The sequence below is a fragment of the Charadrius vociferus genome, unplaced genomic scaffold (assembly GCF_000708025.1).
Source record: "Charadrius vociferus isolate BGI_N301 unplaced genomic scaffold, ASM70802v2 scaffold613, whole genome shotgun sequence".
Taxonomy (NCBI): Eukaryota; Metazoa; Chordata; class Aves; order Charadriiformes; family Charadriidae; genus Charadrius; species Charadrius vociferus.
In genome coordinates this window covers 1,042,510-1,055,721 of record NW_009647757.1, presented here as the reverse complement: position 1 = coordinate 1,055,721, position 13,212 = coordinate 1,042,510, and the positions used below count along the sequence as shown (strand labels likewise).

Genomic DNA, 13,212 nt, shown 5'->3' with positions numbered 1-13,212 from the left:
TGTCGGGCGGAGCGGCGGCGGCGAAGTTGTTTTTTCCTTTAAACAGTTGCTCTTTAGGGCAGATATAGAAGTTTTGGGGAGGTTTGGTTTGGTCTTGTTTTTTTTTTTTCTTAAGAATAGAGCGGTCTGTGCCTTGTTTCTCACACGCCCTGTTAGCTCTGAAGTTGGGTGTCGGGCCCCCCCCAGCCCCGTAACTCGCCCAGGGCTGCCCCCCGGGGTAGAGCAGTCCTCTGCGGGTTTGCAGGGCTGAGCCCGAGTTTTTATAAACTCCTCAGAGCAGATTTGGCTGTTTGGCTAGAAATCGCTATGCTGCTTCTGGTCCTTGTGAGTATTCAGGGTTTTCGGGACGGATGCAGTAATATAAACGAGCTGTTTGTATTTCAGCAGTGCCTGAAGAGCGGGTCCAGACGATGCAAAGGTGAAAACACCAGTGCTGTCTGTACCGGTGCTCTGATGAAGAACATTTTCTGCTGTCAATGGCAGCAGCTGCATTTCCACAGTTTGCTTAAATTTTGGAAGATCTTAAGCTTTTTATGAAGCTGAAGAGTTTGCTTTTAAGTGTTTCGGAGTTACCTGTCACCTAGTATTTAAGTGATAAGCAGGTATTAATTATCAGAAGAACAAAGGACTTAGTAAAAGGTGTTATCCAAGTGGCTTTAGTTCTCGGGATGCTTTTAGTCCTGCTGCGTAACGCCATTTAATCTAAAATCTAAGAGGGAGCAAATGATCAGAAAGCTTGCTAACAACTACTGTCAGTTTTCTACACGATGAATTTGCTTATTATTCTAACTTCTTTATTGCAGTGAGAATTAGCTGGTTGAAATAAATAACTAGCATTTGTATGCTTTCATTTATATCATAATGTCTAATAAATAGGCACTTCTTACATTCCAAGGAGGTAAGTGAAGTAATTCCCTTTTTGCATAGCTGAAGCAGAGCAGTTTGGCTGTTGCACTGATAATCACATCGGTGTACCTATCAAACTTGGAGTATTTCTTGTTCTGATTTTGTTGCTTTCTGGTAATTGCACAGTAAAATAGTTCTACCTAGTCTGTTAAAATATCACTTCTGGCAGTACTGTTTCCAACAATACTTACTAATTAACATTCATACCTCAGTCTTACCTGTCTCATCCTTATTTCAGGGAAGCTATTACATATTGCATTGCTCAGTAACCATGGTGTTCTGATACTGATCTGGGTGAAGTCAGGAAAAACAAGTATTCTGTAAAAAAAATAGAATTAACCATGTAGGTTTATGATTAAAAAAATTAGAACTGTGATGCATTCTTATTTTTTAAAAAACAAAACATAATTGAAGTGGCTTTTATAGTTCAGTGCTCTCTACAGAAGCTTTTCAGGTTTTGTTTCTATACTAGCAAGAAATGCTGTACTGTAAATTACACAGAACTGTTGATCTTGTTGCTGAAATATTGCCTTCACTTTGACTTAGATTGCTTCTATTAAATCATTTTCCCTGCAGACTGTTTGCAGGAATTCAAGGGAATAACTGCATTGTCTTCTGCAGCTTATTAGTGTACAGGTTTCTACTCTTGTTCTCTGAAGGAACAAGATGATTTCTGGTAATTCAATTTTTGTTACTAGTTGAGAAAATAAATGTCATTTATTTCATGGCAATGGGGATGTTTAAACTGCCCCAGCTCTCCAGTGTCGCTTACACACACCATTTGAGACCCGCTGCGTTTTTACGGAGCAGAAAATACCTTGCACTAAAATGTTTTGCTGCTGTATTTAAATGTTACAACATGATGAATGCACATATAATGAAACTTGAAGCCAGTGAGGCTGGTTGCTGTGTGCAAAGCTAGATACAGTGTGCTTAAACAGGTTTGTGTGTTTTCCATCAGGATTCTTAAACTTCTTCACTGATCCAAAGAGCATCTGTTCTGTGCAATAATGCATGCCTATGCAGAATTTGATGTGTTTCATAATGCTACAAATTGCTGTTGAGGGAAAAGCAGTATTTTACTCATATCAGGGGTATTTATGCTTTAAAAGGCTTGCAGGGAAGATCTTTTGTGGTGAACAGAAGACAGGCCTGCAGTGCAGGATCACCAGGGCTGTCATTTCTGCTCTGTTTCTGAGCAATCCTGCCTTGGTAGTTTTAATCTGTGTGCATTTTGAAGGTGGTGGGAATACACAAGGGTCGTTGTTGATTGCCTGTTTCACAGGCACAGAGAACTCAAGATGTAGGAACTGCAAGTTTAATTTCTTTAATGTTTGGATGCTAACTAGACAGTTTTGCTTACTGTTGACTAGTTCATGCATGGTGAAAATCATAGTGGCCTTGTAGCCATCACTTTATTTCTGCCTACTTCATAGGTGACTTGAATTGTTTAATGTTATATGAATTAAATCGTAAAAGAAGCTAGATCTTGTGGCTTTTTTGTTGGCTTTTTTCCCTTTTTTCTTCCCGTCCTCTCTTACAGTGTGTGTTGTATTCTGTGATATCTGAGCTCCTGGCATTTGTTTGCAAACATTTCAGTTGTTTGTTATTGATCCCTCTCCAATTCCTAAGTTGATTTGTCAAAGACTTTTCCTTAATTGTATTGTTTACCTGGCTATCATTCTTGCCTTTTACTGCTCCATCTTTTGTATGTTTCCTTTTCATTTACGAAATTGCCATATTCTGTTATACCAAACAGACATGGAAATAATGTGGATGTCTTTTTTCAAAGTACAAAGTAACAGTTTCAGAGTTTTAGAACCTCCTCATGCTGGAACTTTGAATTTAATTTTAATTCTCTGAATTACTTTAACCAAATTTGGCAAAAGAAGGAAAAACTGGGATTATTTTTTTTTCCACAGTGCATTCTTTGTGCCTTTAAGTTGGTGTTTTATGAAGTGTCTTCTATTGCTCTTTTTAACAATTTCAGTTTTATTTTCAAGCAGATGTCTGCATACTTGTCTCATTGGAGTATAAAAGATTGTTTCTATTCAAGGAGCCTATGCAAAGTCTCATTGTACAGAATATTAGCTAGAAATACAGAGTTCAGCATCTTATTTGTATAAATAAAACCCCAGATCTGCCTTCATTTTGTTCATTTCTTTGCTCCTTTTTTTGAAATTGCTCATTTTTTTGTTCCTCTGTACTAACATACCAAACAGAGGAACATGTCTGTGGTCACTGCAGTGTTTGGTGTTCATAGCTGCAGATTGCAGCTCCTGAAATGACATAATAGATGATCACAACTTTAAAGGAGGAGTAATGGATTCAGTTGATAATCTATGGATTAAATTCTCTCTCATTTTAATTGTGATGTCTGATTCCACAGTACTAACAGAATGAAGAGAGGAGTACCACTGCAGGCACAGTGTAAGTCACAGTGATTGTGCACTCCATTAATCTTATTTCCTCGATGCTTTTGCTTCCCTTCAGTCTGCTTTGTTGACTTCATTTTGTAGTGTGTGAGGCTCAGACAGCCTGAACTTTTTAAAGCTCCTCATAACATGGCCAACTCGACCAAATTTTGTGTTGATCTATATGTTACCTTACTTCCTGTCTTACTCACTGTTAATTTAAGTCTTTGAATTTACCTGACAGATTTCCAAACTCTGCCAGTTTTGCTCTCTTGCCTTGTTTGCAAGTCTCATTCTTTTATTCATCAGGAAACCAGGTTTTTGGAGCAGGTATGTGTGGGTTAGGTGTTTCTTGTTGTGATCTGTACTCCCCTCTGATGAGGAAGCTTGGGGAGGTAGGTCCAAGGAGACGGGTAGCATGTTGCTCTCAATTCTGTCTGCATGTAGCTTGGCTTGATTGTAGGTGTCCGTGTCCTGTTGCATGTTGGATTGATTAGTCCGGAACTCTCTTGGAGTCTGTGCTGCTGAGCCAGATAGTGGCTTTTGTTTTTACTGGGTTGGTGTATTTTCTTCTCCTTTTTGCTTTCCTTTTTGCGTGAATCAGTGAGCACAAAATATTAGGTTTCCACCAGCTACATGTTTTCTTTCATTTACATCCCTTTTTCTGTGACGCTCAGAAGTGTTTCCTGTGAAAATTTTGAAATTTGCTGTGTTAGGAAAAATTAGCCAGGTCTATGCATGACTTTGTAATGGTTTGACAGTGAACTGGTGCAGTTATGTGTGCATGTGCGCACATTGCTTCAGCCAGCTTTTATATGTCCACACCGAGGTTACATCAGTTTAACTCATTTAACATAGCATCACACCTTGTGTGTGTCTCTCAAGTGGTTTGTAAATACTCAAATACTAATTATTTTTTTTTCATTTTCATGTGCTGTTTCTCGTTAAGTACAAAGTATTGAGGGTATTTGGGTGTTGTTAATTAGAAAGCTTGTCTTAAACCTTTTCCCATGAGTGAGCATAGATTTATTACGGATTTTTGTATGCATATTGGTTTCAGTTGATGGCATTTCTCAGTGATTGCTTGAAAAGAATAAGCTAGTTAGGCAAATATTCAAATGAGATCATTGCCAATGAAACATAATATATTTACTTACATTTTTTTTAGTGTTATGTCACAAATTGACACCCCCTCCAAACCCCAGATATGGTACAGTTGCATGTTTTCTATGATTTGCATTAAAATATACAGTAGTGTGATAACCTACTCATGATTTTTGTAGCAATAGGTGGCACAGTATGCTCTATTAAAGTCTTTTTTGTTGTGTAAAAACTAGTTTGTTACCTAAAGTCTTTTATTTAGTCTCTTGTTTGTTTGTGACATGTTTACTCAAAGCTATAGATACTCTTACATATGGGAAAGGCATTCTCTGGTGCTTAGGAGAAGGAAATGGCCTCACATTAGGAGATCTTGGGTTTTGTTCCTGTATCTGCCAGGGGCTTGGAGAGGCTTTGGGCAGATGCTTTAACTTCACTGTGTACGTGTGTTCCCATTGATGAAATAAAGATATTTCTTCAAATATCAGAAGGCTACTCTGATTACTTGAGAAGTGCTTTTAAGTTATTAAATAAGAAATTGCTATTAACTGGAAAGTGTGTCATGGAGAAAAGCTGCTAGAACAGTATTGTAATTCTTGATTTATGTCAGAGTAAAGGGAGGAGAAATTTCATTTACTTGACCGAGTAACTATCTTGCTTTTGAAGAGCAGTGTCTTTATCCCATTGACAGAAATAGGATACAGTGCTTCTGTTTTGTGGATGAGAACAAGTTTCATGTTGACTTCTGTTCTTTTTTGTAAAATTATTTGTGTCAAAGAACAGTTAAAGCAAGAAGATGTGGTATCCTCACATTCATTTTTTGTTTTGTTTTGTTTTGTTTTGTTTTTTGAATGGCAGACCCCTATTAGAAACTGGAACACAAAGTACAGTTGCTTTGGGTGAATGATGCTCAGAGATACTATGAAGTCCTGGAGTGACAGCCAATCAGACCTCTATAGCAGTGACCAAGAAGAGGAAGAACAGATGATTTTTGGAGAAAATGAAGATGATTTGGAAGAGATGATGGATTTAAGTGACTTGCCTACCTCACTCTTTGCTTGCAGTGTTCATGAAGCTGTGTTTGAGGTACAGGAAGAAAAGGTAAGGACAGGCATATTTGGGTTATAGTATTGTAAGTGTAGATACAGCTATTGAACATTTTCGTCTGGATTTTTCAGTGTATTACTGCATATTATAATTGGGGGGAAAAAAAAATCCAAAGTATGTACTTGGTAAGCTCAGATCAGAATGAGTACAGTTACGAAAGAGCAAGATAATACTACACTTTTCTGGCATTTGAAATTGTTAATGGATATACAGTGCTTCTCCCATGAAAAGCTCTTCTGATTTTATTTTTTTCCCCTTTATCCAAGGTACCAAATCCAGGGCAAGATTTAAATAAAATCTGAAAGCAAATTTAAATGTTTTATTTCAAGGCAAGGATTCTGTTAAAAGAGCATTATAAATTTGCAGGATGTGCGTTCTGACTTGAACACCTTGAAAGTGGCTTATAAACACCTTATAATAAACTAAATCTTCGCTGCCTTGCTAACATTTATATTCAGTCAAATATGTACTTTCCCTTTTATTCCCGATGCTCTTAGAAGCATTATGTATGCTACATGAGTAAGGGAAAATAGGAGGGGCTGATAAGAAGCCACAAATCAAAGCTTTCCTCAGTTTCAGTTTACAAAACTACTTACCAAGCCTACAGTTTTGCTGAAAAGTTTCCAACCTCTGAGGGAAAGGTGTGTCAGATAGGAGCTGCCCATGTCATGGGGGTTGGACCTCAATGATCTTCAAGGTCCTTTCCAGCCTATACCGTTCTATGATTCTATGAAATGCTGCTCTGTGCCTCAGAGCTGCTAAATTGTGTACTTATATTTAAGTCAATCTTTCAAATATTTACTGTGAACTGAATTCCTAAGGCAGTGCTCATAGCAAATGGACATAGTACCTTCAAAATAAGGGGAATGGTGATCGGTTGAGAACGTGCACATGGTGTCACATAAACAGTTTCTAAAGCAGATTACAGATCCCCTTTTCGGGTAGGGAGGAGGATATTGCATAACGAGAGCTGTTGCTCTTGTAGTTTGTTGTAATTGTATTCCTATGGGTATGAAAGAAAGGTGGCAGAAAAGGCTGCTGAGTCTTCAGTGGCTTATTTTCAGATGCAATGCTTTATTTTTTCTTTCCCATGTTTTATAGAGAGAATGAGATACAGTCAGTTAGCCATTATGTATATGCCTGGTGTCAGATGCCTTTCTTCAAAGCGCATAAGTTGTTGCTAGCCTGTGTACGTCAGTACAAGAGTTAATTTCTAGCCTATTTCTATTTCTAGCCTATTAGTGCTGTTTTTACGGGAAAACAAAACAGGCAATGCATAAGAGTGTGTAATTCATATGGCATCTAATTAAAAAATGCAAGATGACATCTCCCTTTCTAGATAAATTTTTATCTTATTGATGACTAATTTAAATTGTTACTGTTTCTACTAGATCAGCTTGTAGTTCAAAAGACTTCTGTGAGCAGGGGGCACTCCATTTGGTTTGGTGGTTACTATCCTTGAAAGAAGGTAGTAAAGCATTAGTTAATCAATGGAACAGTGAATAATGCACTGGACTAATTTGACTCTGATGCTACAGGAACCACAGTGCCCCATAGCTCATCGTGTGCCTGGTGTAGAAAGTGTGCACTGAAAATATTGCATTGCTAAATTGTTTTGCACATGTCTACAGATGATTTGTCATTTTAATGCACAATTGCTTTCTTCCATCAAAGCATTCCCACAGTATGTCTGTGCATACGAGGTGTATCAAGAAAGGTGTACTAGCTTTTTCTCTAATGATACTGGGATAATTAGTTGCCACGTTAAACCACTTGTAAATTTAAACACAAATTTAAAATTTAAAATTTTTTAGTTTCAAATATAGTTTGTAAAGTGTACTGATTATACTGTCAGCAAGCTTATCTAAGTTTATTGTCATAGCCAAGACATCAGTTTAGAATAGGTCAGAATTATATATTATATCTATAAATTGAACGCTTGCTATGCAGACTTCTTCCTAACGCTTGGAAGAGTAGAGGTGCTTTGATATATTACGTGGCTTTTATCTGTTTTATGAAATTCAGCTTAGTCAGCCCCTGCACACACGTTTCAATGGCTTGATTTACTTCTGCCTACATCTTTTGACATTTTCCTTAAGCACTCAGTACTTCAGTTTATCTAATATAAAAATTAACGGATTTGCATAGTATTTTTGGAGATGCTTGGGTGAAGGTCATGTGCAAGTACCAGTAATTTTGTTTACATGTGCACTTTTGAGTAACTGTCGCTAGGTGGCAGTTTGTGTATTAAGAGTTTTACAGGCTTGTTCACATCAATGCGCTCTTGGAATTCAGATTTAAATAACAAGACAAAGAAGTGGTATGCTGAATATAGATTTGCACGTCGGGGTAACTGAAGGAAGTATGGAATGTGCAGGTTTAGGCGATTAAGGAAACGAATAGGATTTGGGAGAGGAAAGTGAAAGGGAAATGTGTTTTTGTGGAGTGAAAATATTCATTTTGTGTCTGGAGAATCTGTGTACTTGATCTCTAGGAAAGATTTGAAGCACTTTTCACCATCTACGATAATCAAGTTACATTCCAGTTGTTTAAAAGCTTTAGAAGAGTAAGGATAAATTTCAGCAATCCAGAGGCAGCAGCAAGAGCACGGATAGAACTGCATGAAACAGACTTCAATGGAAAAAAGCTGAAGCTGTACTTTGCGCAGGTATTATGGAACACTAAGATGTTGTATGTGTGTCCCTGTTTCTTCTTTATTCCACGTTTGCCCCTGAGTTGTATTTGTCATAAATACTGGAAGTTACCTTCAACCTCGTTCTTCTACGCTGAGATGTATTACTTTCATTGAGAAATGCATGCTTTAGGGGACAGTTTTGCTTTTCAGCTTGAGCTTACGGAGTTGTAATTGGTATGGAACAGTCACTGGGTAGTGACACAAACCAACTTCCCCCATACATAAACAGAAATGTGCTGAAAGAAAATAAGTGGGTCCAGAGATCTCTTTATAATAGGTGCTTTACAGGCATATTCTTGTTGGATTAGCAGCTTGCCTGTGTCGTTTACACCTACATTGTCAGCACTTACATAGGCCAGTTTCTTATCTGCAGCATTTCTCCCAGGTGTCATACCAAGAAATGACAAAAGCTGTACTACCTTGATTTTTAAAGCTCAGCTGAATTAAACATTGCTAATACAGAGAATGGGCATGCATTATTGGGGAAGTAGACTAAATAAAGACAGAATTAATATTTGTCATCTTACTCTGTATTTCCTGGCTTTTGTCTTCAGGTACATGTATCCAGTGAAATAGGTGACAAGTCCTACCTCCTTCCACCACAACCTGTTAAACAGTTCCTGATATCACCACCTGCATCTCCACCAGTTGGATGGAAACAGAGCGAAGATGCAACTCCCCTGATAAACTATGACTTGCTTTGTGCTGTCTCCAAGTTGGGACCAGGTAGGAATACTTACCTGCTTTTGTTGTGTTACTTAACTTCAAAAATAGTTATCAAGGGAATTTATCTACTTCTCTGTCTTTCTGTGAGAAGAAACTGAGTTTGTCTTATGTGGTGTTTCTTGCTTGAATAAAATGATCCATCATGTTTTTTATTTCATTCATTCATTGATTGAAAGTATAGCACAGAACTGGATTGTGTGGTACTGGCTGCATCACATCCATTTATTGAATTTTGTCATAGTCTCAGTATTAAGTCACAAACAAGAAGAGGAATGAAAAGTTCAGTTTCTTCCATGTGGACAGCTCCAGTCATTAAGGATGCTAGTATGTACTTTTTGTGTTTAATCGTCAAACTTCTTTATGAGCCTTCCTAGGAAACATGCTGTTTGTTTTCTGTGAAAAGCAGGGAATCAGGAGGCTTAATGTTTTCAAATGCTTTTGTAGCTTTTCATTTACAGATGTCATATAAATGCACAGCATAAATGATGTCTTAAAAATTTGTGTGCTGCTTATATTCTGATGCCTTCAGCATTTCACGATAGTTTTTTACACCCCTCCCTCCCTTCCTTTAAATATCAATTAAAAGATTGATTGTATTCAAAGTACAGTGTAACAGATACAGGGACTATTTTAAAGTATTTGATAAGTCTGATGAAGTGTGGAAATTGAACAAATTAAAGATGAGATGGTGGTGTGGTTTAACCCCAGCTGGCAACTAGAACCATGCAGCCACTCGATCACACACACCCCCCACCCCCACCCCCCGCTTTATTCCCCCACCAAGAAGTGGGGAGGAAGTGGAGGGGAGGACAGCGAAAGGAGGGGAAAGGGACAAGTAAAACTCATGGGTTGAGATAAAGACAGTTTAATAGAAACAATAACAGAAAAGGAATAACAATAATAATGCCTGGGGTCACTTTCACTGCCTGGGGAATTGGCACCCTCTGGAGCAGTGATCGTGGATTCCTATTCCAGCTAACCCCCATTTATATACTGAGCGTGACGCCTACGGTATGGAATATTTCATTGGCCGTTCCATCATTCTGTCTATTCTTCTATGGGATGCTGAAAAACGTCCTTGAATAGTGTAAATATCACTTAGCAACAACTAAACCCAATAGGTATTATTGACATTGCTTTCACAGCAATCACTAGAAAGAAAATTAACTCTTAAAATAGGACAGATGGGAATAAATGAATATTTAATTGTGTTACTGCAGATATTAAGGAGTTGTTGAGATAAAGTGGCTTAATGCTTTTCCTTGGGGATGTTCTTAGTGTGATTTTTGTTTGCTGCTCTTCAGGGGAAAAGTACGAGCTTCACGCAGGAACAGAATCAACTCCTAGTGTAGTTGTCCATGTCTGTGAAAGTGAGACAGAAGAGGAAGATGAAATAAAAAATCCCAAACAGAAGATCATGCAGACAAGGCGTCCAGAACCACCTGCAACAATACTGAATGAATCTAAAGCATTTGATTGTACACTGGAGGTAGGGGGTACTATGCACTGTTAAATTGTGTGATGCTCAAGATAGTATCAAAAATCAGACACTTAATGAGTACATGTGTTGATGTCTGTACTGCTGCTATATGTTATGTATAGCGACAACAGATTTTACTTGTAGTTGTCTCTCATGTTTGAGATTTCGGATGCCAATGCTCTGAAAAGCACTTTAATTTTAGGGACTAGTCCCCCAAGTGTAGCAAATCCACCTGACTTGAAATAGTGAAAAATAGGAAGTCTGGTTGTGGTTTTTGTTTGGTTTTTGTTTGTTTGTTTTTTTTTTAAGATGTTACCTTTTTCTTTATACTGTACAGTGTGATGTACCAAGTGCTGAAATAATACCTTTCTTACTGTCATAATTGGATTCAAGAAAGTTCATTGTATAGCTATTAAAAACTGATCGATACTGGTACAACAGCTTCCAGTTAATATAGTGTTAAATGTAAGTGAAACGTATTCTTTACGCTAAAATTCTTTCCCAGCTAATAATCTTCTGAGGTGAAGATTAATCTTTGCTTTTCTCAGAAATACAAGTATGTGTTTTTAATTTTGACATGAGGCACAAATACACGTATGGAACTAAATTCAAGTAGTTTTGTGAACTACACAGAGAAGAATACAGGAGGAAGAACCACAGACCGCTGAGGAGACAGACTCCGAGTCTGTCACCAGCACTACTGCTGCTATCATCTGTGACGGAACACTGATAGGTACAATGGTTTGCACTGACACCTAATCAGGAGTGAATTTGTATGTAGACCGAAATACAGATTCAGGTATTGAATGTGTTGTCTCTGATCCTCTCTGAAAAGATGGTAACGGTTGTTCCTCTACAGTCCTAGAGATGGCCTACATTTTATAAATAAATTCAGTGACTGTTATGTTATGACTAAGTTATGCTAGGAGATGAAACATCTAGGGTTAATTTTTAACTTGTGCTCCTAAACTTCTCCAGTCTGTTTCGTATTTTTTTATGACAATCAGTTGCCTGGCTTAGCCAGTTTTTATGCAGTTTCAGCCCTTGTTTGCTGTTTTTCATTAAGACTTGTTGTGTGTGGCATCCTGCCTGTCTGATAGAGCATCTGCTACTTTGGAGACCAGGATGCAGCTTTTAGAATACAGATCTTTCATTTTGTGATCTTGTGTTAAGTGTTTTACTAGGAGGAAAATATGCCTCAGTATAATGACACATGCTCCTATGCTTTTATGCTATTTTATAACCAACCTTTTTTAGTCTAGAGAGGTTCTTCTTTTTTCTATTTAAAAGAATAAAATTATTTGTGAACAAACCAGGCTGCTGAAGTTCATGCATATAAATCATCCAGAAATTGGCCTTTTTCAAATTCATTTTAGTGTGTTTCAATTCTACATGACGTGCTTATTGCATTTTCAAAAGTGTTTTCACTTGATTGATGGAGGAGAGAAAAAGCAGTGGTCATGAATTTGCGTGGGCATGGTCGTTTTTAACTCCGTATTGTGCCAGCTCGTGATCCCTTCCTGCCACCAGCTTCAAGTTGCAAAATGGGATCCTGCAGGCAGGTTCTTGTTCCAGAGGCAGGAACAATATATACTAAAAAGGTAGGAAAATGGGTTTTGTTTGTCTTGCCTCCACAGGCGTGATATTTATGTATCTCTTCAGGTATTAAAATCAGTCAAAGTCTGACTTCTCTGTCTCACTGTTCCATGTTACTAAAATAAAACCCACCAAACAAATCAAAAACAAAACCCAAGAAAAACACTTGTATTGTCAATCAGGCTTGTGTATTTTTAAAATTCCAGAAGTCCATTTTGGATTTTCTGTGGTGTTTATATTTTGTTAATTGTTTGATTTCTACCCCATTGTAGAAGTTGCTGTGAGTAGGAGTAAGTGGAAAACCTTCAGAAACAGTTTTATAATGCAAATCAAGCAAGTAATGTTGTCAGTGTATCTTGTGTAAAATGTATAACAATTTGCATTCCAACATCTTTCATTGTGTAAAGACACTTAAAATAAAAACAATGCAGTGCCATTCACATGTGGTTTTTTAACTGTATTCCATATTGGCTCAAGTTTGAGATACAAGTTTTCTAATGGTATCGTCTGCTTGCGCGATTGAGTGAACAGTCAAGATGGTTTATGGTTTTCCATAAGCAAATTATCGGAAGAATAGGGCTGAAGAAGTTGGGGATTTGAACAGAAAAATCCTGGGAGTTGCTGGGCTGAAGGAGGGAGTGAGAAGTTGTTTGTGGTGGTTTGGGGTTTCTGTCGCAGCAGAGTTCTGTTTGGATGTGTGAATGGGAGTTTGACACCTGCTTAGGCTGTTGTGGGAGACAGTGTCCGGTTTTGACTGCAGTATTGAGCTTTGTAAGTTTTTTTTTGTCATAAAGATAAATAATTACTTGTTTTCAAAAACCTCCAAAGACCCATTTCCACAGGAAGGAAATGGTCAGGCTTCATATAAAATGTGCACGCATTGATCAACAAAATTGTAAGACATCAGCTTGTTGCACTGCAGATCAGGCAAGTTTTGGCAGTGTTTTTTGTGTTAGCCAGCAGAGGGAGGCTGTGTGCCCTTCTCCTAACACATACTGGCTCAATATAATTGAATTACATTAAAAATGCTACAAAATCACATTTCTTTGCTGTGCGTGAAGCCCTGCCTCGTTTCTGTGACAGTGCCTAGGGGCCCCGTTGTGCAAATATCATGGGGAACGTTGTCTAGCGCAGTGTCTGCCCCGGAGGTGGTGTCGAAGGCAGGCGTTCACCAGAGCCGTAGGGAAGGA

The 13,212-nt window shown here is 38.0% G+C and overlaps 1 protein-coding gene across 1 annotated transcript; it reads left to right on the top strand.

Moving 5' to 3' along the window:
* Positions 1-5,321: 5,321 nt before the first annotated feature.
* On the top strand, positions 5,322-10,693 carry RCAN3 (RCAN family member 3). The gene is made up of 4 exons (XM_009882206.1): positions 5,322-5,519; positions 8,020-8,193; positions 8,775-8,946; positions 10,251-10,693. The coding sequence occupies exons 1-4, from the start codon at positions 5,322-5,324 to the stop codon at positions 10,457-10,459; spliced, it is 753 nt and encodes a 250-aa protein (XP_009880508.1). The 3' UTR covers positions 10,460-10,693.
* The last annotated feature ends 2,519 nt before the right edge of the window (positions 10,694-13,212 follow it).